This window comes from Hesperophylax consimilis, chromosome 24 (genome assembly GCF_061612785.1).
Source record: "Hesperophylax consimilis isolate HC1 chromosome 24, BYU_Hcon_1.0, whole genome shotgun sequence".
Lineage (NCBI taxonomy): Eukaryota > Metazoa > Arthropoda > Insecta > Trichoptera > Limnephilidae > Hesperophylax > Hesperophylax consimilis.
In genome coordinates this window covers 18,758,421-18,784,056 of record NC_142859.1, presented here as the reverse complement: position 1 = coordinate 18,784,056, position 25,636 = coordinate 18,758,421, and the positions used below count along the sequence as shown (strand labels likewise).

The following is a 25,636-nucleotide window of genomic DNA, read 5'->3' as shown; positions in this document are numbered from 1 at the left end:
AAAATGTATTGTTTTTAGAAGTGCGTAAATCTAACGACATCTTGCCTGAATGAGTTGTATTCGTTTACTAACAAAAAAGTAAATTACTACAAGCTCAACAACACGTTTGCTCGCGGGTGTCTTAATTTACAAGTACTAAAAAGTTTCGATGCAAGTCGGCACGGGTTGCAGTGGTCCCAAGTAAACAAAAAAAAAATTATAAGTGTTTTGTCATTATTCAAACAAATTTAGAGGGTATGCGTTGAAAAATAACAACTTTAATTTTTTTGGGACACTCTAATATATATATATATATATATTTTTTTTTTAAAAAGAAAGACAAACATTCCCAGGTTACGAATAACCCAACAATGTTTGAAAATCTCCTGCTACCACCACAGAAAGCCGAAAATGTTGCTTGTGTTGTGATGGAGGACTTAGCCAGCCGAGGAATCGAACACGCGACGCTCGGGTGAGACCCAAGCGCTATGCCCACTCAACCACTGACCGGTCAAAATATATAATATGAATTATGATTTAATGATGCAAAAGTACGTTCCTAAGTGTTGGGAGACCAAAACTTTCCGTGGCACGTCAAAACTATGTTGTGGCGGGAGTATTGGAGGCAGTATTTCATTAAAATTATAACCAATGTCGGTTTGTGCATTGCTGTGCGCGATATACAGTGATCAATATTATATTAATATGTAGGTAGGTACATAAATAAGGAATAAGACTCACCCCATAACATGAGAAGGAATCTCACTGGAATCAGGAACAGCACAATGCCGGCTGCAAATAGCATTAAAATAGCCAACCAACTCAGGTACGGCACTGTGAAGTTGAACAGACTGCAAAGTAAAGGAAACAGAAGATTGAAGACATTGCAAATAACAAACATAAATATGTATCTCTTAGTTACAACAAGCTTTTCACCATTATTCATAGGTACAGCAGTTTTCTACATTTCTTATCAGTTAATGCATAGATCTAGAGACTTATCTAGCAGGTAGCCGATTCCCAAAAATATGCCAATCATCATTTTTCAAAGGAATAAGAAGCATTCGTATTAGAGAATGGCTATATAATGGCTCTCTCTAGAACTAGGATCTATTATTTCCACTGTTTCATCACAGAGCTGTATCCCATAGAACCTTATTCATTATTATTCCCCTATACTAATAAATGTGTTTTAAATTATTTTATTTGATAAACAGCGTTTACCCTATGTTAATCGTAATCGTGTAAAATTAAAAAATATTTATTAGTAAGGCCGTAAGTATTTAATTCATAGAAATCCATTAACACTTTAAAAAATTAATCTCAATGTGGCATAACCACACTTTGATAATGGGCTCTAACGTCGAAACAGCTGTTACAATAATAAAACTAAAATAGGTAATTCACAACATTTACATTAAAAAAATAACCTTGTTTTCGAAGGGGCCTCATCAATTAAAATCTAATAATACATACTAATATAGTTTTTGTAGTTTGTGTCCGAAAGTTTTGAAAATTGTTTCAGTTTTACAATAAGTTATTTTGTGCTTTTGAATGTGGCTATAACTTTGTGGTTATCTCTAAATAGTATAAAATAAAGTCGCTATCCGTGCCTGTCTGTGGGCTTAGTTCTTCTAAACTACGTAACGGATTTTGATAGGGTTTTCACTATCATTTAGAGAATCTCTTCCGGAAGGTTCAAATAAATTACAAATGCATATTATATTTATAGAAAGTAGAGAAAAGTCAATGTTTTGTAATCAAGTCTTTAAAAAAATATTTACGCTTATCCATAGCTAACTCTGGCTAAACCTTACGAGATGGTTTCATTTTTCGGCTTTATTCTACATCGATAAAAACATAAAGAATTATTCCAAACCTTTCCCGAACTGCAATTGAAAAATAACCATTGTTCCACACACGACAAGCGTGTAAAATGAAAAACCGACATATGTTAAGTCACCATCTCCTTAAAAAACAGGTAATATTCCTCATGGCCATGATCTAAGCGTCCCTAAGCTTTCGACTTTTTAGACGAAAGACATAGTGCCATCTCGTTTATTCTATGGTGCGCATAGAGACAGAAGTGGCCTAAGTCGGGGACATTCTTTAAATTGACCCAGTGAATAGAAAAATTGAATGAAAGCTTCCATTAGAGACAATAGATGTCACTGCTTGCCGCTGCAGCTCGCAGCTCTGCTGTTTCGCAGTACATTTCAAATAAATTAAGAATAAACCAGTTGTTTTGATGAACATAATTTATTATAATTGTTGTTTTATAATTTTGGGGGGTCAAACACAAATTGACCTAAGGGAAGAACCTGCTCTGATTCTAAGTTATGTAATCGTTTTCCTTTATTATTAATATGAAAAATAAGTTTTACTTTATTAGTTATTTTGTACTCACTTCTTTACTTCTTCTCCTAAAGAAGCCATGTAACCGATGGAGTTCTGTACACTTTGCGTGACTTCTTGAATTGCCTGAAGTCTTTCTTTCAGAGATTTTTTTTCCTCCTGTAAAAAATAATAAATATATATTCATTTGACAACTTGCAAAATGTTTACTGGTGTAAAAAAGAATGGCCACAGACACTCACATCTCAAAATTTCTTCATAATAGCAAGTTTTTGCATCAGCAGAATTTAATCAAATATATATAAAAAAAAAAAAAAAAAATATTATGTGGATAAATTGAACAACCTTATCTTGTTCTGGATCATCATCGTCTTCCTCAGCCAAGAGTTCTTCATCATCAATTGGTTGTTGTAAATAACTACTTCCTCCTGATAGAAAAGAAACCAACATGTTATTTATTTTTGTTTCCAAATATCGACAGCAAAAGACAAATTAATGAAAATCAAAATCTTCACTTTATTTATGCATGTTCAAGTGCTAACAATATTGGTGAATGCATTTCGGCAAAAACATCATAAATTTGTAAAAGTTACTCATGGTAAAGACAAGTAAACATACTATTTTTGGTTGTCGGTGCATGGGTGATATAATATATATTATTATATTAATACATAGTATATTCCTACGTAATGCATAAAATTATTCATGTTAAAACTGATAATAAACATATAAATCATATAAGACAAGTGAAAAGTAGGTACCAAAATAATTTTATTAAATAACAAGCTGTACCACGCCATGCGTTGCTGTGACTCAGTCTGGCTGTGCAGATAGAAAAAATAAAAGCGCAGGAGATTTAAGATTTTGAACAAACAAACATTTACATTTTTTTTTATACAGATAACTTTAAATTGGAAATGTGTTTAAATGTTGAACCAGGACCAGTGGATATACTATAGCGGGCCGTTCTCTATGGCTATTTCATTAGTACACACATATTCGTTGAACGGCTATCCTTTTCATAAGTTGGATAAATGTCGTAATTTTTCAAGTTTACAAACATTCGAAAGGTAAATTTTTTCTTTTCAAAGGCAATGATCCCAAGGCGAATATTTTTTCATACTTTCAGCTTCAAAAATCTGACAATTAAAATATTCGTTGGTTATTCCCGGGTCTGCGCTAAAAGTATTATATTTCTGTTATTTTACAAAATACTTTTTTGTTTTCTATTGGCATAAAATGATAAAAAATACATACCGGTAAGCCAGATAACTAGCCAGTTTCTTCCCAACAGCAGCAGCAGTGCAAATGGAGCCATCCAGGGTTCAAAATAATAGCACGCCGCTATCCAGCCCAGGAGGGCTACAAAAGACCGCAATCTCGACTCCCATTCAAAACAAGCCCTGGAAATGAATTATCTTTATTACAATGGGTTCATTCGTCGAGTAGATACGCTGGGGAGGATAAGTAGCAAGAATAGAAGAAAACAGACCACCAAAGAATGGTCTTTTTAAATAGCCTGCAGGACAAAGGAGTGTAGAAAAGTCTAATCTACTTAGGTACCTACATAAATGGGTTCGGTTAAGACAAGCAACGCAGCCTTAGACATGAGTTATAATATACTGAATGTCCCTGTAAGAACTAGCACTGATGAAATCTTCAAAAATCTTAACATTGTTTCAATTGAATAACTCCATTCTACAACAATACTCTTTTACATTTATAAATACAAAACACAAGAAATGATAACAAACACGTATATTTGAAACACTAGATTTCAGGGCCAAAATATATCCAACAAGTAACTACGAATACAAGGTAACTACGAGGACAAAAAACTTTCTATATTGTGGTACTAAACTCTACAACAAAATCAAAAAAAAAATAATAACTTTTAAATCTCAAATAAAACGCTGGATTCAAAACATGGGGAGATCAGAAACAGAAAATGTACTGAAATCAAATACAGACTGAAACGACTCAACTGCACTAAAAAACAAAACATAATATATTTATAATTACATACTTCATATCATTCATATCAATACATTTTGTTTTGTTAATAAAATCCTCAGAACAGGAGATCCCAGTGAGGATGTCATTATCTCTACTTGTTACAAAAAGGAAGGAGCGTGGAGGCGTCTTCTAGAGGCGGCCAGGACTCTCCAAATGTTGAACCGCGGTAAGTGCAGCTTAATGGACAATGGCTATACAACTATTACTGCATGTTCACTTACTGTAATATTTTCCCTATTTCGATGAACCACATGATGATGGACTTCAGTCTTATGACGTTCCGGAGGAACACCTGTCTCTTGAACTTTATCTCCGTGTGCATGTATTTGTTTTCCCGGGGGTTTAATGTTCTGACAGTTGCCTTCACCTGGAAAAGAAAGTTTAAAATTTTTAACATTAATTAAAACAAAATACATAAACTGACAACAAATCGTTTCATTTCACTTATTTCTGAAGGTTTTGATTTCTAAAATTCGAAATGGCGCTATTCGTTGATCTAATCTGACGGGGGTTCAATCAGCTAGAGCTGAGTAGTTTTGTCATTAATATCGGGAAGAATTGACTACATAAGACTAGAGTACCACCTGTAGAAAGCTCGAAGCCAGAGGGAGTGTAGCATTCCTTATTTGGGGAAGTTGTAAGGCCGATGAAAGCTGGGGGAGGTGAAAAGGCAGATGTGAAACTGTGGTATAAAGACATCTACTTACAGGATTCCAAATGACGGTCATCTCCAGCAGTATCTGCGGACAGTTACCCTTGGCGCGGGCGCGCATCTTCTTGTCCTTGAGCGAGTACCAGCGCTTGTCCCCATTCTTGATGTTCAGTAGCGGCACTGCCAGCTTGCCCAGGAACTCCACCTTGTGGTCATGGTCCTCGTCATACACTGTGATCTCCAGGACTGAGGTTATGTCTTTCACGTTACTGGAAATAGATTAAAACAAATTATTGCAATGATTTAAAAAAAATATACTTGAATAACTTTATATACCGATGTCCAAGTTCTGTCTAAGTTTAAGCTATTCTGGCATTCCAGGATTGTAATTAATCCAACCAAACATATTTGTCTTAGATTGTTACATACCAGCTCTCCGGGCATTTCAAGATTGCATCTAACCTAGCCTAATGTAACTCTTCTTATATTGCTTTATTTCAGCTTTCAGCGACTGTATCTAGCCTAATCTATCTTTATTAACCACAAATTGTACAATTTCAACTCTTTAGGCATTCCAGGATTGTTCCTAACCAATCTATACTCACAAGGTAAATATCTTCATCCAGTTGGGAGTCAATGTCTTGTATTCCGTATGCGTCTGCAGTCGCGAGTTGACCAGCTCCAGCACGCAGAAGGGGTCGGACTTTCCTCCGAGGTCTGCGGCCGCCAGCCCCTTGGCCCCGAACACCTTGACACACAGCCAGCCCACCCCTCCCGACCCGGCCTCGTTCCAGCTGTCCAGGCGGTTCCAAGCCTGTAATGCGTAACACTGTTAAATTCATCCGCTTTTTGGTGATCGAGAATCTTCTATTCTTCCCGGCGGAGTGAAAGAATTACTTACGTATTTTTCCTCGATTTTCTTTCTTTCCCTCGGGTTGTCCTGGTAGTTGGTGAGGTCGGTGATGGTCTCCGAGGAAGTGGTTCCGCTAATGGTTAGCAGTAGGAAGACCTGTCCATTACTCTCCTCCAGATCGTGCCATATGCTGTGGGTCTTCTCCCTCTCAAACATGGAGAGGTCGATCACGCACCTGGAAGAGAAAAAATCAAGATAAGTAATTACAAAATAATAGTAATAATATAAACTAATCAAGCCAACAGTGGTGGATCTAGGATGGACTGTATAACCTACAACAAACTGTCTTAGGCCTACATGATGCATAAATGGGGTACTTTTCATCAGTTTCCCAGAGGTACATCTGTGTTGAACCAAGTGACTTCCGATACCGTCGACTGCCTGGATAACCTCATCATTCCACTTTGACCTCTACCATATTAAGGAGAAGAAGAAAGGTACTAACCTGCCCAGGAAGTCATCCTTGGATTGTTTGTCCCTGTCCCAGACGGTCATCTCCAGCAGCTGCTCCTGGTCATCATACAGGTGCAGATCGAACTGTTCCAGCCAACACGGGTTAAGGGAGCGCCAGACCACTTTACTTTTATACTTTTCGTTGCCTAATCTGGAAATAGAAAGTTCAAAAGATTAAATACTGCTGGAATGCTCAGCAAAATCGACAGAAGTGCGACCATGAATCTTATTCTGAAACCAGTTCTAGTTCGTTGGGGCTTGATGAGTAGGAATCAATTCTTCACCAATTTCATTATTTACTCGGCCTCATCCACTTGCATTTTTGATATATGAGAAATACACCTTTAGAATCAGATAAATTTGATTCCTTGCTCTCTGAAGCAAGAAAACATTATAGCGGATAGAGAACATCCAGTACTTTGTTTGGAAATGGAAATTGCTTTTAACAGGTGACGGATATTTGTTGCAGATTAGGTATTAAAGATCGTTTTATGTTTTTGTATTTGTTTATCAATGGTCAAACGCTACATTTTATTGAAACTCACGCATGAACTAGTTGCGTTTTGCTTATCCCAAGGCCGGCCCTGTGAAGGTGCAATTGGAGCAGTCCTCTCTGATAATACCTAACACCTAACACAGAGCCCTTGAGGTTTTTCCTGGACAGATTAAAAGTCATAAATGAACCATAAGAAAATCCATTTCATGATATGTTTGAAAAGTGTTCTTGTTGGGTAACATAACTCACTGGAAATTCTTTATATAATTATTATGTTTGTCATCTATCGAAGTTTTCTCTCTGGTCACCAAGTCCATAAAGAATCCGAGAGTCATGACAAAGCCGTAAGACAAACTTGAAAAGAAGAAGAAAAGGAGATTGATTAGTTTACCTAAACTTGCAGTAGGGGTCGCTGGAGCCTGTGTCGTGGTCCATGGCCGTCAGCCCACGCGCCTCCACCAGGACGATGGTCACCACGGAGCTCCAGATCTGGCACTTCAGTCTCTTGTTCACGTCGATAAGGCGGTTGTTGCGCTGGAAGTACTGCAAACAACGATTATATTTAATAACTCTCTTCAAAAAGCACCCAGCATGTTTTCTGCGGAAACAGATGAAGCACGGGAGATATTTTTAAATAGAAGATACTACGAGGAAGTAGCCTTATTGATCCCTTCGGCACCGGTGCATTGCCGTGAAACAGGCCAAACGCGCCCAACATTAAATTTGTAGACGGTTGACAATTGTGACATGAAAACGGGTCATTTGCTTGACTGTTTTTTCTGTTTCCTCCATCCATCACTCCTCCATCTCCTCAAAAAGTGCCCCCCACCTCAGGGCCCGTTCCCACTTCCGTTTTCAAATCGGAGGCGGGTCCCGTTTTAAAAACGGATGGCCAATGGCCCTGTTCACACTTCCGTTTTGAAAACGGATCCGTTTTGAAAACGGACCATACTCTACGAAAAAAAATAATTGTCGATTCAACAAAAACATGTTATTTGCTCATTCTTCAGTAATGGTGCGCAATGGACGACGATGAAGCTCTTGTTGTCATGTGGTACTTATTAAAAAGAAGGAAAAAAGTGAAAAGAAAATTTTGGGTACACCCAATCATAGCCGAATGATTTTCTGTAGGAATTTTCCAAGTGTTAATTGGTGAGTTGAGAAGTGATGAACTAAAGTTCTTTAATTATTTTAGAATAATAATGATTGGATTATTTATATAGCGCCGTTTTCACCATGAAAAATCACCTCAAGGGCGCTTAATGGCTTAAGAGAATGTCTATCACTTCCTTTAACCATCTACTGGAATGAGTTTCAGAGAGCTTAACATATCAAAATACAAAATTGAGAAAGTGCATTTGTCCTGAAGAAAGGCTATCGATATTTTAAAGTAAGAAAACAATAAACACTCAAATATTTTTTATTATGTGTTTATTTAACTAATACGCTCTTCCGTGCATCTCATTAAAGCTTTAAAATTTAAAAAAAGTAAACTTAAAAAAATAAAAATAAAAATTTTGATGTACAAAAGTTGTGTACACCAAGTGTTTTGTTTTTATTTAGTTAAAGATAAAATATTACCATACTCTTTCTTCGACCAGTGGTATTAAATTTTCGGGATTTTTTTCCTTATCCATTATTGTAGTTTTGATTTATTTACTTAACAAAATAACCAAATACAAGCACGCAGCGTGCTTGCTTCCTTGCGACAGGGAGCCGGCGGGGAGGGGTCGGGGTTTGGCGGGGACTCTGCAGGAAAGAGTAGACGACAAGTGTGAACAGCTTCATACAACACTATGAGCGAGCGTGTTCCGACACGATTTTAAAACGGACGCGCTGCGTAGGCGAGCCATCCGACAAAAAATGTCGGATCCGTTTTCAAATCGTGTCGGACAAGTGTGAACAGCTCCATACATCCACTACAGCCACTAGGGCATCCGATTTTAAAACGGGACCCGCCCCCGATTTGAAAACGGAAGTGGGAACGGGCCCTAAGGGCCCGTTACCACTTCCGTTTTCAAATCGGAGGCGGGTCCCGTTTTCAAAACGGACGGCCAATGGCCCTGTTCACACTACCGTTTTAAAAACGGACCATACTCTACGAAAAAAAATAATTGTCGATTCACCAAAAACATGTTATTTGCTCATTATTCAGTAATGGTGCGCAATGGACGACGATGAAGCTCTTGTTGTCATGTGGTACTTATTAAATAGAAGGAAAAAAGTGAAAAGAAAATTTTGAGTACACCCAATCATAGCCGAATGATTTTCTGTAGGAATTTTCCAAGTGTTAATTGGTGAGTTAAGAAGTGATGAACTAAAGTTCTTTAATTATTTTAGAATAATAATGAATGGATTATTTATATAGCGCCGTTTTCACCATGAAAAATCACCTCAAGGGCGCTTAATGGCTTAAGAGAATGTCTATCACTTCCTTTAACCATCTACTGGAATGAGTTTCAGAGAGCTTAACATATCAAAATACAAAATTGAGAAAGTGCATTTGTCCTGAAGAAAGGCTATCGATATTTTAAAGTAAGAAAACAATAAACACTCAAATATTTTTTATTATGTGTTTATTTAACTAATACGCTCTTCCGTGCATCTCATTAAAGCTTTAAAATTTAAAAAAAAGTAAACTTAAATAAAATAACATAAAAATTTTGATGTACAAAAGTTGTGTACACCAAGTGTTTCGTTTTTATTTAGTTAAAGATAAAATATTACCATACTCTTTCTTCGACCAGTGGTATTAAATTTTCGGGATTTATTTCCTTATCCATTATTGTAGTTTTGATTTATTTACTTAACAAAATAACCAAATACAAGCACGCAGTGTGCCTGCTTCCTTGCGACAGGGAGCGGGCGGGGAGGGGTCGGGGTTTGGCGGGGACTCTGCCGGAACGACTGGACGGCAAGTGTGAACAGCTCCATACAACACTATGAGCGAGCGTGTGCCGACACGATTTGAAAACGGACGCGCTGCGTAGGCGAGCCATCCGACAAAAAATGTCGGATCCGTTTTCAAATCGTGTCGGACAAGTGTGAACAGCTCCATACATCCACTACAGCCACTAGGGCATCCGATTTTAAAACGGGACCCGCCCCCGATTTGAAAACGGAAGTGGGAACGGGCCCTAACACAACATCCCCAATGATAACACAGACCCCGATGGAAATTATTTTCCTCAGGGCCTACCGTGTGAACAGCAAAAAAACTATGCGAGAGAAATCATATTATGGGAACGAGACCAACATTTTGATTATATTTTATTTGTGTAGGTAGTAGGTTGGTACATGTGTTGATATTTGCGATGCAAATTAACCACTTTGAACGAGCGATGTTCGCGGACGGCGCGTGTATCGTACCGCGACAACCCGAACACTGCTAGCGTCTTTTGACTTGTTTGCATTATACAAGAACAAACGAACTGCACTCGCCAGATTTTTTAATTGTTTTTATTTTTTATTATAGTTAGTCTTGTTTTATTTTTTTGAATATGGTTAAGTTTTTTAACATTTTTTATTGCTTCTGTTTTTTTATTTTTTTTTAACTGGTCAATTTTAAATTATGTTAACTCTTTATAAAAAATAAATGTTTATAGTTTAATTTTTGTTAAAAAAAACCGAGTATTAAGTGGTTAAGAGAAAGCTACAAGCCAAAAATGTGTATATTCTTGGTATACCTTATATTGTAGGTAACACAGGTCTGCAACGTTTTTTTTTTTCTTTGAAATAAGAGGTAATTCCCATGTATTTTTGGTTGCTGAATTCGGGAAAATTATCAAAAAAATTCCATCACGTAAGGTTTTTCCGCAAAACGCAAAATACTGTGGGATTGCCTATCTTAAGGCGCAAAACAAAAAATCACAAAACGAAGCTTCCAAACTAAAAAAGCAGATTTTATAAAGATTTATAATTGTATATAATGTAAATAAAATATATTTTGACTTAAAATTAATTAAATTTGTATAATTTTATGATTTTTTCTTTTGAACATTCCCTACAGAGGTAATGTAAGGGTTTTGCCTATATTTTAATTTCCACTTTGCGGAAAATCCTTACGTGATGGGTCGAAATGGATGGCATTCTCGAATTCAGCATACCGAAATACATATAATTCAACCATTACCATTTAAAAAAAAATTAAAAATGTCAATTTGCAGACCTGTGTAATAGGCGTTAAAATCGCTTGTCAAACGTAATCTAGAAACGTTCGATTTCAAGCACAAAACCTGTTTTTATTTATTTTGTAAATGATTTTATAAGAAAGCAAAAAAGTTAATCAAGTGAAACTGTCACAGATAATCTTACCTACAATAATGATTTTTTTTAAAGTTGTTTCCTTTATGCATTCATACATTTCGATCGAAATTTTTTTTTTTATTAGTTTATATTTACATTTTTTATTAAGTAATTAATTTTTTGTTTGTATTCTACTCAAGCGAAACGATAGGAAAACCTTCAATTTATCTAAAGCATATTTTTGGTATTCATAATGTACACCAATTCGTTGAAAAGATTAATCAAAATAGTGATTTGGCATTAAGCTTCACCATAATAATTTACGACACATTTCATTAAAAAACGGAGTAAAAATAAATTTAAAAAATAGACCCTAGAAAAAAATTTCAAGTTTTAGTTTCGCTAGGAATAGACCAATATATTTGTTTTGTTACTTTAAAGCTTGTTGTGTGGGTTAATTTGAAACTGAGGATTATAAAATGATAATCAAAGTAATAATTTCAACTGGGATCAAGATTTTATGACGCAATATGTAATATTTTTACGTCTCCAGAATTTTTATAACCCAAATCCCACCTCAAAAGGTTAATATAGCTGAAACTTTTTGACTGCCGTCTAGTTTTACAGGCACATTTTGTACGCATAATAATTTAACGACTCCCTGCCGTACTTCAGTTATCTTTATTAGTTTTTTTCTGAAAGCTTTCTAAACCAGTACTTAGGGAGACATCAACGCGCGAATAATGATAAACCCCAATATAGTATTGAACTTGACAAATATGAGTTCCGTGTCGCAGAGGTCACAGGATCAAATTCCGGACAGAATCAAGGTAAACAAACTGGCACATCAAATTCCGGACATAATCAAGGTAAACAAACTGGCACATCAAATTCCGGACAGAATTAAGGTAAACAAACTGGCACATCAAATTCCGGACAGAATCAAGGTAAACAAACTGGCACATCAAATTCCGGACAGAATCAAGGTAAACAAACTGGCACATCAAATTGATGAAGACATACAATATTATAAATTTTCATCATGGTGAAAATTAAAGCCCGGTTATCTTCGTATTTGAATCATTCATTTCAAATTTAACGACAATTCAGGCATCAAAGTAATAATGTAACAGTTCCATAAGTGATAAGACAATGTCCTGTTTCTTCGAGGAGAATAATAAGAAGTCCAACGCCACAATGCAATAAATTTCTCGACTGTATATATTTCCACAACTTTGTACACTAGCTCCTGAACAGCTTCTAGACTTTTTATCATATTATGCGAGTTTCAAAATACTCCATACAAGTATTTGGTCGCTAGCGTTCGGGGCCGCAAAAGGGACTAAGTTACTGTGAAAGAGATACAGCGAAGCTCAGTGGACCTACCTATGGCTTGAGAGTTCACGGGAGTTAATGAGATATCTCCTTTTATGTCAGACCTGTCCTTTATATCATACCTCTCTTTTATACCCGATAACTCCTTTTATATCAGACCTCTTCTTTGTACCAGACCTCTCCATTATGTCAGACCTCTCGTTTATGTAAGATCTCTCCCTTATGTAAGACCTCTCCTTTATGTCAGACTTCTCCTTTGTGTAAAACCTCTCCTTTATGTCAGACTTCGCCTTTATATCAGACCTCTTATTTATACCATTGCATTATTACATCACACGTCTCCTTTATATCAGATCTCTCATTTACAACAGACATTTCCTTTATACCAAACCTCTCCTTTACCTCAGACCTCTTATTTATACTAGACCTCTCATTTACACCAGACCTCTCGTTTATACCAGACCTCTCCTTTACATCAGACCTCGAAGTTATGGGAGTGATAAATCAATTTCCATTGTTGCGAGTATTACGGGTATATTGAGAAAAAGCAATTATCTTGCTTTCTAGATCGGAACCACGACCTCCCGAGTCCCAATCAGCGCTGTTACCGCTTGGAAACGGAGGTCCTTAATCGTTATGTACTAGCTAACGAATTCATGAATAAAAAACACATTAACTGGTTTACGAGCGTACTTTTACAGAGGCTGCACAAACTAATAAACCTCGCAATATTTTCTACCGAAACAATTACGTAAATATTTTGTTGTTTGGTATTACTTATTTTGTTTCTAGATTTAGATCTGTATTCAGTTGGATTGTCGTTTGACAAACTTCGTGGCAGAGTAGTGAGGATCGAGTTCTGTAAGTGGTAGATATCTATATTACCTGGCGAAATACCACAATCGGAATGTTTCTGGAAATGGCTTAAGCCCTATTTAGTGATCAGATCTGAATAGCTAGATTTTTAACCTAACCTTCTTCTACCCCATCTTCGTACTTCTTCTAGCCTCAGAACACAACCAAACTAGATATTCCCCACTGGTTCTGATACTTGTGCACAAACCAATTAAACATATTCATTTCGTTTGCGGATCTGCATGAGAATGATTATAATTCTCGTTCAATATTCTAATATCTTTGGGTTCAATGAACTCACATTTTTTTTCAATTTAAGAAGGAAATTCAGACAAGTGTTAAATCATCATTGTCTTTTTAAAAATTGGAACTGATTGTGTCTAGAATTCACACAATTGATAAACCTGCATTATATTATTTTTTTACTAGAAAATTATCTTGATTCTATTTGAAAAGTTTTTTTTGTTCAACTTTTTTAGAGTACTTCACAAGTAAAGTCAGATTTCGTGATTTTCATGGGTCTTCATTTTCAAGAAGGTTATTTACTAACCAACTAGATTTGCTAACATAATATCCCGTGATTTATCGCGGATCCGCGCTAGTATTATTACATATTTATTACCGCTATTAAAAACGTCAACACGTAACTTACTACATAGAGTATGAAAAACATTTTGTAAAAAGGATTTTTTAATTTATTTTATATTATATAAACAAACAGTAAATGATTTAGGTCACTTTGTAACGCTTCGCAGTCAGAAAGAGAACGAATAACTTTGAATATTTTCATGTCATCGGCATACATGGATTTACTATGAATATAAAAATAATAATAAGTCGAATAAGAATATATAGATTTTTTGTGCGTGAGTGGAAATTGAGTATTATATACGACCTTCATGGTTTAGTGATAAAAAAATCGATTATTTGTCAATAAAATTTATTGATACAAATCGTAAACACGGTAATTTGGATGCAGCACGATCAGCTGATGTCAGAAGGCCAACTTGTAGGTGGGTTCCATGATAACTCTTCAAAATTACAATTCAAAACAACTTTAAAAATTGATATAAAGTCATTAAAAGCGATGAAAAAAACTAACGTAACTTAACAAACTTAACCTAGTGTTTATATCATCACTTTTCATGACTTTATATCACTTTTGACGAGTTATCCGTACACCTTCGTAGGTGCATTTGACATTTGGTGTAGGACAATTTGAGAAATTCTACATAATAAATGCAGATGTCAGTGGCGTACGGTTCATATTAGCTGATTCATATTACATATATAATAATATTGATTGATAGAAATTCCTATATGAACTAAGGACACTCGTGAAAAATCAAGGGATATTACGTATTGATAATAGAGCTTGTTAACTAAAAAGCGCAGTCCCTTAAAGTATTACGAAACCTGAAATTTTAGTTGAAAGATTAACACTTAGGATGGGTTCTTTAAAAAAATTTTGACAATTCATAAAATTTCAATGTTGATTTTAAAGTTCTGTGAAGGTTCTATTCAAGTCATGTTATTATATCATTACTGACTAGTTGTTTCAAAAATCTGAAATAATAACAGAACTTGAATATAACCTTAACAGAAATTGAAAGTATAATTTGAAATTTTACGAATTGTTAAAATTCTGTGAAATAACACGTCCTAAGAAATTCAAACAAAAGAAATACACATTTCAAATAAAATTTTTTAAAAATATATATTATATGTAGGTAGTTTATCACTTTTCTGATTTCTTGACGCATTGTTTCCGATTTTGAAAATGACAATTAAAATAATTTTCTGTCAAAATATTATATTATAATTCTACTAATGTCATTTAAATTCAAGACAAATCCGAGTTCAAAACGCTTAATGCATTTGAACGAGTCACGCTCGCGCGCTATTTGCGTTCCAATTTCTGGTAGCCCGAGTGACGCTCGCCGGTTTTGACTCGCAGCGTTCTATTATTAGCTAACACGAGTAAGGCTCCTCAAAGTTAGCGATTTATTTTCCGCAGTTTGAATTTGCCTGCAGTTTGCCTCAGAGATCGGTCGTATTTTTGAGCTGCTTATTTCGTTTTTACTATATTGTTTTCAAATTTTCGTGTATGTATGAATGCATCATTTTATTAAAACTGATTTTTTTTAAAAACACTTTTTATTAAAAAAACTCTAGCATTAAGTGGTTTTAAATCAGAATTACAATCACAGACAGACTCACAAACGAAATTAGTATTTTGATTGATTAATATGATGATATATAAATTTTAATAGCTAACATCTCATGCGGATGCATGGAAAACCCAATAAGGGAATTAAGTATTTTCCACTGTGGAAGGAGGTGTAATATATACTACACATAACACTCTATAATTAATTTCAAATCTACAGGGTTTTCCAATAAGAGGTGTTATTTTGATATTCGAAGAGCTATCGAGAGATGATTAATGATTTTTTATGGCCGGAATTGGATGGTATTGATCTGGACAACGTTTACTTTCAACAAGACGGCGCTACGTGCCACACAAGCAACGAAACCATTGATCTTTTACGGGAAAAGTTTCCGGACCGTGTTATCTCTCGAAGAGTTGATCACAATTGGCCACCGAGATCTGGTGATTTAACACCTTGCGACTTCTTCCTTTGGGGCCACAGAAAGAGATGGTCTACGTCAACAGCCCAGCGTCGATTCAAGACCTCAAAGATGGAATTCGTGAGGCTATCGAGGACATAAGGCAGCCACTTTGCGATTTGGTTATGAAAAATTTCATGAAAAGGATATGGTCCTGTAGGCGTGGTCGTGGTGGTCATTTGACTGATGTTATTTTTCACTATTAACGGCATACCTTTCTCTTTATAATGAATGAATGATAAACATCCGATCATTTATATTAAAAAATGGCATTTTTCTTTGAATATCAAAATAACACCTCTTATTGGGAAACCCTATATTTATGAAAAAAAACTTATTAAACATATAATTAGGCATATTTTAACAAAAATAGATTAGATAAAAATTTACATCTCATTATACACTTCTTTTCTGTTTTCAACAACAATGACATGGCCATCTTTCTTGCAAAAATTCTAAACAATTACACACATAATCGGAAATCGTAGCATGACCAATCATAAATGGTACCGCACGCCATTGACTGATGTAGGTATATATTCCTTATAATTAAACGAACGTCCTGGAGTTAAAATATTTTAAAGTTTCAGCATTGTTTTTGTTATGTGGTGTTGGAGGCGAATGTGAACTGGGAATTCCCTCGACAGAAGCAGGACAGATAAATCAATCAGGTCTACTAAAAATGTTGAAGAAAGCCAAAACTCTATAATTACGCGATATATCTCTTAAAATCCTAAAATAAAGACGTAAGTAAAGATGCCGGGCACAAAATATGTGATGCGCGGCCCTGGTGTATTGGACAGACCTACGGTTGAATTTGCCGTGGAAAATCTCTAAAATAAAGTGGAAATCAACATAAGTGAAGAAGTCGTGTCAAAAAATATTCGGCGCGCGGCCCGGCGTAATGGACAGACTTACAGTCGAATTTGCCCTAGCACACCTAGAAAATTGATCTTTCCGTGGTGTTTATTTGAATTGTTTCTAATGAACGTATTATTAAAATCGCAGATGTTTCTACAGGAATACCGCGGGAAATTACTAATTTCTCGTCTAGAATAATAAAATCTGGTGTTTACAGCTAATTTTATAGTTGAAAAAAGTTTTTTAAATGACATTATTTAATAGTAAGTTACTGTTTTTATTAATCTTAAAAATAAATACTTAACCCTCATCTTCTCCTCGTCGGAATTAATTAAAATGTGAGCCACGAGCAAACCCCCGTTATTAGAGTCTTGTGTCGACTTAATTAAGAATTTTTAATTTCTTTGGTCTGATTAAATTCTGGAGAAGCTCATAAGAACCCTTCTTTCGTCAGGTAAGTGTTAAATTAACAGTAAATATCAGACAGGGTGTTCAGTGACGCACCTGACTTACTTCAACCAGTGATGCTTGCGTTCATTTGAAGTAAATAAATAGATGACATTTTGGTATTTAGTGACTTTAAATATATATATTTTTTTTTAATCAGTAGTTATTGGACGGATATGGTCGGTGCGGGGGGTGGGCAGTTATCGGCAGAGTGACCAGTGACAACATATGACCCAAACAACGATTGCTGTTCGCAGTTTCCTCTCAGTTGTCCAAGAGTAACGATTAATCGTTGTTTGACAGCCACAGGGTAAAAAACATAATTGTGAGAGAATAAATTAATACCAACCTCGTACACACTGCTTCTCCGTGGCACTAGAAAATAAATTTAAAATAAGGAAATTGATAAGTATAGTTACCCTATGGACCATTTCACTCTTTTCTCTGATCTTGGGGAACCTGTTCCCCAGCCTCTCCAGGATCTCACAGGGCAAAGGCAGATGGGTCCCTTGGGAGCAAAGGGCGTTGTGGGGGGTGTAAGAGAGAACTATCTCCTGGTGGGCTCCGGGCTGTCCTGACTCTGCGCCGGGCTCCTTCTCAGATCTTCTCTCCGATCTGATCAACGGGCAATCTGTTATTATTTGAAGTTGTGATCAACCGTCTATCTGTTATTATTTGAAGTTGTGATCAACCGTCTATCTGTTATTATTTGAAGTTGTGATCAACCGTCTATCTGTTATTATTTGAAGTTGTGATCAACCGTCTATCTGTTATTATTTGAAGTTGTGATCAACCGTCTATCTGTTATTATTTGAAGTCGTAATCAACCGTCTATCTGTTATTATTTGAAGTTGTGATCAACCGTCTATCTGTTATTATTTGAAGTTGCAATCAACCGTCTATCTGTTATTATTTGAAGTTGTGATCAACCGTCAATCTGTTATTATTTGAAGTTGTGATCAACCGTCTATCTGCTATTATTAGAAGTTGTAATCAACAGTCCATCTATTATTATTACAAGTTGTCTGTTATTATTTGAAGATTTTTGAAGAACGGTCTTTCTTTAATTGTTTGAAATTTTAACAAATGGTCTATCTGCTATTTGAAAATTGATCAATATCTGTAATTATTTGGATAAACTTTTAAGATCGTTGGCCACGCTTAATACGACTATATTTTTAAAATAACGCTTTTATAACATAAAAGCAAACTGTTTACATCCCGGGAAGTGGAAAATACTCTTAAAATTACAAATAAATTAATATTAAAGTAATAGTTTTTGTTAATCACAGCTTTAAAATTTCATGTGATTTGACAGATCGACCATAAGAGTATATTTTTCTTGTTTGAAGTATTCGTATTGAGTGTGGCCAGCGAAAGTTTACCATTATTTGCAATTTTAACAAACGGTCCTTCTGTTAATATTTTATGATTTGATCAATGGTCTAACTGTTATTATTTTAAGTTTTATCAAATGGTCTATGTGCTATTAATGGAAGATTTTATTAACGCTCCATATGTTTTGCTTATTAACCTTCCCGTTACCAAGCTCAAAAACTTCTTTCCAATACCGCGATGACACGCAGCGTTACCGTAATATTTTAGATATCTTACAGATAATAAAAGCGAGATGACGTAACTTGTCATCTTGGGTACGAGAAGGTAAAATTTATTATGTAACTGATATTTATATAACTCTGTTCGTTCTGTTTTAATTTTAATTTGCAATTTTCTAATAGTATTATATTTAATGAACAGCCGATGTATCTGTTACTTGTTCGATTTTATGTATACACTTTCTATCATCTATCTGTTAATATTATTTTGATGTTTTAGTAGACACTTTATCACTGTTTGTTTGCAACCAAATCTGGTTTTTCTTAAATTTTTAACAATTGTTATTGTGAAATGTCGTTGTTATAAATATTTTATATTTATTTACATCCAAGGCTAATCTAACATCGTTTGAACAGGCAATAATAACATTCAAAATATTAGACTTTGTTTTTTATTGAATAAGCAGTCATATTATGTCATTATGTTTTCGTTGAATTAAAAATAACACCAATTCAATTGACTTTTTCAACGAAAATATGGACAACGTAAATACGACGAACTATTTTCCTGTCTGTAAACGAAATGCAATTTCATTATGTTTATCGATGGAGTTGATAGAATGAGACCATTCAAATGATCCATAAATACGATTGACATTGATCGTATTACCTAAACACAGACAGCCAATGTGTTATTATTTGAATTATTTAAATAGAAATGAGAAAATTGAGTACGTGTTCCATTCTGCGAATCGAGTCAACAAAGCAGTGAATATTTTTAGGAACCCGTAAATACTGACTTAATTTATGGCAATCGTAAATTTCTTGTAAAAAACAGAGCATTAAAAAATATTTTCGAGTAAATAGAATCAATTTATACAATTTTTCCGATTAGTCTATACTGATTAGCAATTACTGGAATATGTCTATTATAATATAGGTATGTATTTATAAAAACAAATTAAAGTTTATTTACCAAGTTATTTATAGACTATTCGAGATATACCAAGTTATTAACAGATTGTAACACGAATAGTTTGGTGTATAAATAATTTAGTTATCTATTATCCTTAAAATATTATCAATATCTACGAAAGATGTTTAATCCCTGAAGGAAGCTGAACCTTCCAAACTAATAGATTTAAAAAATATATTCATGATTTAATGACCTAATTTTTCTAAATATATTATATTTCATAGGCATTACGATTAAATTTTACCTTTCAGAATTATGAATTTGCATTAACAAAATGTAAATTAGAAATGAAACTAAAACATTATACTGAAATATCATTTTACTTACATTTTACTTGAAGAAGAATCTGAAATTACTCCCTCGTCTTCCACCACCATACTTCTACTGTCAGATTCTGATGGCGCTTCCACCAGAAACTCGTCAGATCCAAACTCCTTAGATTCTGTTCTTCCCCTTCTACTTCTTCTATCATAATCCTTCAAACTATGTACATCATCCTCATCATTTGTGAACAGCTCCTTCTTCAACAGATTGATTTCGCTGGTCGACAGTTTCAATTCACTTTCTTCTGTCTCGTCATCGACTCCTGTAGAACTTCTCTTCAGCATTTGTTTAAGTATTTTGATCTTTGAAGACAGTCTCAATTTTTGCCATGGTTCTTCTACAGGGCCTCTTTGGAAGTCTTCTAAGGAAGTGCTTCTTTCGACTACTGCTGATTCAGGCTTGACGATATATCTAGCGCTGATAGTTTCGGAGCTTTCTGATTTCTTGAGCTTGTCGCTTTTAGAGAGGTGTGAGACGAATTTGTTTACTTTTGGAGATGCAAGATGAACTGTTTCTTGAATATCTTCGTAGATATCTTCTACTCTTGATTGTAGCTTGTCGTGCATTTTAGTGAGGCGATTTTTAACGCGTTGCATTTTACTTTCATCGTTTTCAGCCATTTTGCTTCAAAATGTTCTGCTTCCAGGTTTAAAATTGATGGACGCGAACAGTAAACAGCTGCAGTAAATAAATTAATGTTTATTCGCTTTGTTTGATTTCAGTTTAGTTTTCGTAATTTGCACATTGCTATAAACAGTTGTTTAAACGCTTTTTAATGCTTTGCTTAACAACTGTTTATACTCGTATATTTGTTTATTTATTTGATATTTAGGGCATTTCTATAATAAAATTTTCACATTAGATTGATTGTATAAACGCTGGTCCATTTATAAACATAGATCGATAGGTAATACCGAATTTGTTACATTATAAAAGCTTATGTGCTTTACGTAGGCCGCCTTGAAATAATAACGTAATAGTGTACGTACACAAATTTAGTGTTCATAAATTAGTTAAGATAAATGTTGTATAACAAGTATGGAAATAACTACATTAAAACACTATGTTTATTAATAATTAGTAATGGAAAATCTTGTGAAGTAACAAAGCAGTAAATAGCCACGAGACTATCGGAATTACATAGCTTAGGACGGATTGCTTCAGAGAATTTGTACAATTCATCAAATTTCAAAGTTAATTTTCAAGTTCTGTGAATATCATATTCAAGTTCTGTAATTATTTCAGTTCTGTGAAGCAACTGGCCCATAAAGATATAATAACAGAACTTTAATAGGACTTTCACGGAACGGATAATCAATTGGAATTCGACGATTTGTTCAAATTCTGTGAAAAAAACCCGTCCTAAGATTTTAGAAATCTTCAAATATTCATAGTCAACAATACTCAAGTCGCTTCGGAAGACTGCATCCATCGCGTGGAGACAATTTCACTCTCATGAATTTTTAATATGTGATCTCGGATTTGCCTTTTCCTGAAATACGACTATGTATTTGGATAAGAAATTGAAAACTCTCAAAGGATATGCCGTGAGTAATAACACCCAATTTGAAACGACAAACATGTTTTTTATAGTAGGTCTTATGAGAAGAAGTAATACGTTGATGTTTAAATATGAGAAAGACCTAATATTATGAATTTTAACTGTGATGTATAGATCTGTTATCTGAAGCAGCTAAAGCTCGCCTACAGTGAGTCTGGCATCTTAAAATTTGCACGTGTTTTGAATATCAAGGTCACCATAAAAGTTTTAGCTCGCAACGTTATTTGTATAATGAGCAATTGATCTTTGAAATTGATGTAGTCTGTATATTATTAATAGACTAAGGTCTGTAGTACATAATCGCTCCCCGTACTAGATATGAACGGAGGTGCTGCCATCTATGATATTCAAATACAATTATTGAAGTTTTCACTTTAAATTTCTTCAATTTTACAATGGGTAATGCCGGGTAGCACTGCTAGTTAATTAATAATATAATTTAGAATATGTTGCTCGTGTTGGCATCTTAAACATTGAAGTACATTTTTCGGGGAGAAATTTTTACGCTCTAATAATTTTGGGCGTATCATTTTACAATTAATATTTTTTCAAAGCAGATGAATATGAAAGTTGGTGCCAATATCTAAAAAAAATAACATGTTTTTTGTTTTCGTTAAATTTGATATTTTTGGCAAGCACTACTGAGATGAGAAAATAATATTTATCTATTATATTTATTACAAAACGAAAAATATTGCCAAAGAAGTTGTTATTGAAGACATTCTCGAGATGAAATAAATTATATAATCGGTATGCACGAGTAAATATAATTTTTCAAAATGCATATTTATTTAAAAAATGGTATCAGCTTTAGAATTCGAAAAGACTCCATTGTTTTTTGTTATTGTAAATATCCAGAATTGCAGAGTAACAGCTGCGCGACCTTTTTCATTTTCTATTTTGGATTTGGGGCCAAAGTTCTTAAAATATAAAAATTTATTTTGGGTACGTACTACTTTATGGATTTGTGTTTGAATTATGAAATGTAGGCGATTAAATAATTCAATTATTCACGATTTTAGAAGCAACTTTTTAACTAACTAAATAACTAACTAACCGTCACGCCGTTTCTCCGCAGGGGTAGGCAGAGAGGGCGGACCGCCAAACAACTCGGTCTCGGCACACACTTCTTTCTTCATACATACTCTTCTATTATTCTGACTCTTGACATGGCCCGACTCAAGTATCTGATTCACTTGATCGTGCCAGGTCTTCCTCGGGCGTCCCCGACTTCTGCTACCATTCGTATTTGCACAATGTAAAACAACAAATTAATACATTGAAAAAATACGTTTTTGTGTAAAATTTTAAAATTTATATTCGACAAATTTGTGTTCTTCAAATCAATTAATCAGTTATTTGTTAGTTAAATTTCGTGGGTTTGGGATCACAGAAAAATCTACAAAAACATTGGTTTGAGATAAACGCAATCAAAGATTGGAATGCTAAGGCGATGCCATACGTAGTAATGCAAAATCATGTGTTTTTGGTTTGAAAATTTTGTCGCCTAGAAATGTTTCAGATGCTTTAAATAAATACTGCGAGTAGAATACATCTTGGCCTTTGAAATAATCGAGCATTTTAAAGATAGGATGAGATTATAAAGTCTTTTTATAAGCCCAGAAAAAATAATGTAGAGGCCTATGAAAACTGCTTTAAAGTTCAAAATCTCCTACTTACGAACCAATTTTCGGTTATGATTTTATTGTATAATGTGGCAAATAAGGTTATGTATAAAACGATCGAAAAAAAATTAAAGATTTATGCCTGAATATCCATAAAATAAAATAAAAGGCACTTTTTGGCCATGTTTTTTTCTTGCATAAATCAAAACAGGCGGATGGTGTTAAGCGGGAATTTAGACCTTATCGCCATCTACGTAAGAGTTGTTATTGATAGCCGCTCAATTTAAAATATTACACGACGTAGTGCATCGCCCTAACTGTATGCTCTACTGATACGCTCAGCTATATCTCTCATGCTACGTATACATTAGGGTGTATCGATTTTTAACTTTTTTTTTGTTTTCAAATTCCAAGTTGATAAAAAGTTGCTACTAGGTACCACAACTTACCACAAAAAGTTTTAGATTTTTAAAAAAATGTTTAGGTCTCCCGCACAAGGCTTAAAGTTTTAATTTTTTTCAAAAAATATTTAAAAAAAATTTAATTTAAAAAAATAAAATCGTAATTTTTGTGTTCTGAACTCATTTTATGCCTTCTGTAAGAAAATTAAAATTAATTCCGGTGGTTTAAACTTTAAAAAAAAACATGGTTCATATATGTGCACAAAATTACAAAATTTCATCAAAATTAACAAACTTTAGGGCTTGTGCGGGAGACCTAAAATCCATTTTTTATAAAAAAAAATCTTTTCTTACTTATTTTTATGCCCTAATATTACTGTTTTTTAACTTGGAATAAACACAAAAGTTACGATTTTATTTTTAAAAAATTGGATATTTTTTGAAAAAAATTAAAAGTTTAGGCCTTGTGCGGGAGACCTAAACATTTTTTTAAAAATCCAAAACTTTTTGTGGTAAGTTGTGGTACCTAGTAGCAACTTTTTCTCTACTTGGAATTTGAAAACAAAAAAAAAGTTAAAAATCGATACACCCTAGTATACATACGCGAGCCGAACTGCCGAACTGAACCTCAACTTATGGGAAAGTAACAAAACAACCGCAAAGGGCGAGAAACGCCGCTTACAGTTGCTTCGTTCCTTTCCCTTAATTCGTGGCTCGGTTCAAACCAAAAGCAAAGACCCTATTTTAGGTTGCGCGTCTAGTAATTTTAGACATTTACCTTTTTTCTGTGAATACCGTACGAGAATCGCAAATGCCTGGGGTTAGCATAACTACGGCATCCTCACGTACACGGAGAAAAATTATTATTAGGCTGATTTTTTAGAATCCTGTTAAAAACGGAATTTCAAGCCATTTCTTAATAAAATCTTAGTCTATTTTGAATATATCAGAACACGTGTTCGTGTAGCTGTTCTTTTTGTATTAAATATAATTTTATGAACACGTGTTCTGACATCCTTTTAACACATTCGTGTTTTATTGATAGTTTGTTAGGAAATGTGTTGATTCATACGTTAAAGGCCCGCAGTCCCGTTTTAACAGGAATACGAAGTATTTGACCAGATTTTCAATAAATTAGCAATATTTTATGTCAGTAATTTTTCCGTGTAGGGTATATTGTGATGTGTGGGGAAGGGTAAAGGTTGGGGAAGATGAAGGTTGGAAAGTATATTGGTATTTGAATCTGGTTACTCAACACGACTGCGGCCATTTAAAGCAGAGGTTCCCAAACTTTTTTGCCCCGTAGACCACTTGCCAAATATTTTTTTCCGTAGACCCCCTGCCTGCCAAATATTGAATTTTGCATCAGGAATTTCTTTCTGTAACTGGCCCTACAGAACTGCCCCTTAAGTTCTTTGTTAGCGCTTATTCCGGTCAGTTCTTCTTGTCATATGATATCCGATTCTTCAACGTTCCACTTCTACAGTCAAAATGTCCTCAAACATAGTTTTGAAGTTTGTGTGAAGTACATCTAAATGTTGAACGTCATTATTACCCTGGACGTTTTTCAAAAACAAGTTGGGGAACTTTTGGTTCAATATATTAATTCTGACGAGAAAAGGAACGTAGACTCTATTTTTACATACCTCAATAAACAACTTTACGATATATAAACACAAAAATATCAAATAAGTAATTTCTCAGTCTTTTATTACGTAAACTGTGTTATTTGTGTTAGGTGTATTGTGTCATTTACGGAATTCCTAAATATTAAGTTGAGGTAATTGGGGGTCCGCTCGTATGTACCCCCATTTGAATCTCGTGAACTCCCAAATTTATTTCTCGCTGACATAGACCCCCAGCAAGCCGACATCGACCCCTGGGTGTCCATATAGACCACTTTGGGAAACTCTGATTTAAAGCAATATTTTGATTATAAATGATGATCGGTCTTT

General features: G+C 34.5%; 1 protein-coding gene across 1 annotated transcript in view; it reads right to left on the bottom strand.

Moving 5' to 3' along the window:
• Mctp (multiple C2 domain and transmembrane region protein) overlaps window positions 1-25,636 on the bottom strand; it is a 102,939-nt gene that overhangs the window by 6,213 nt on the left and 71,090 nt on the right. Inside the window, exons 5-14 of the mRNA XM_089646290.1 lie at window positions 7,256-7,407; window positions 6,361-6,519; window positions 5,904-6,090; window positions 5,608-5,816; window positions 5,058-5,271; window positions 4,572-4,717; window positions 3,592-3,737; window positions 2,680-2,762; window positions 2,387-2,493; window positions 721-830 (exon numbers count right to left, since the gene is read on the bottom strand). Coding sequence (XP_089502416.1) covers window positions 721-830; window positions 2,387-2,493; window positions 2,680-2,762; window positions 3,592-3,737; window positions 4,572-4,717; window positions 5,058-5,271; window positions 5,608-5,816; window positions 5,904-6,090; window positions 6,361-6,519; window positions 7,256-7,407 — 1,513 coding nt within the window. The remainder of the gene's footprint in view (window positions 1-720; window positions 831-2,386; window positions 2,494-2,679; window positions 2,763-3,591; window positions 3,738-4,571; window positions 4,718-5,057; window positions 5,272-5,607; window positions 5,817-5,903; window positions 6,091-6,360; window positions 6,520-7,255; window positions 7,408-25,636) is intronic.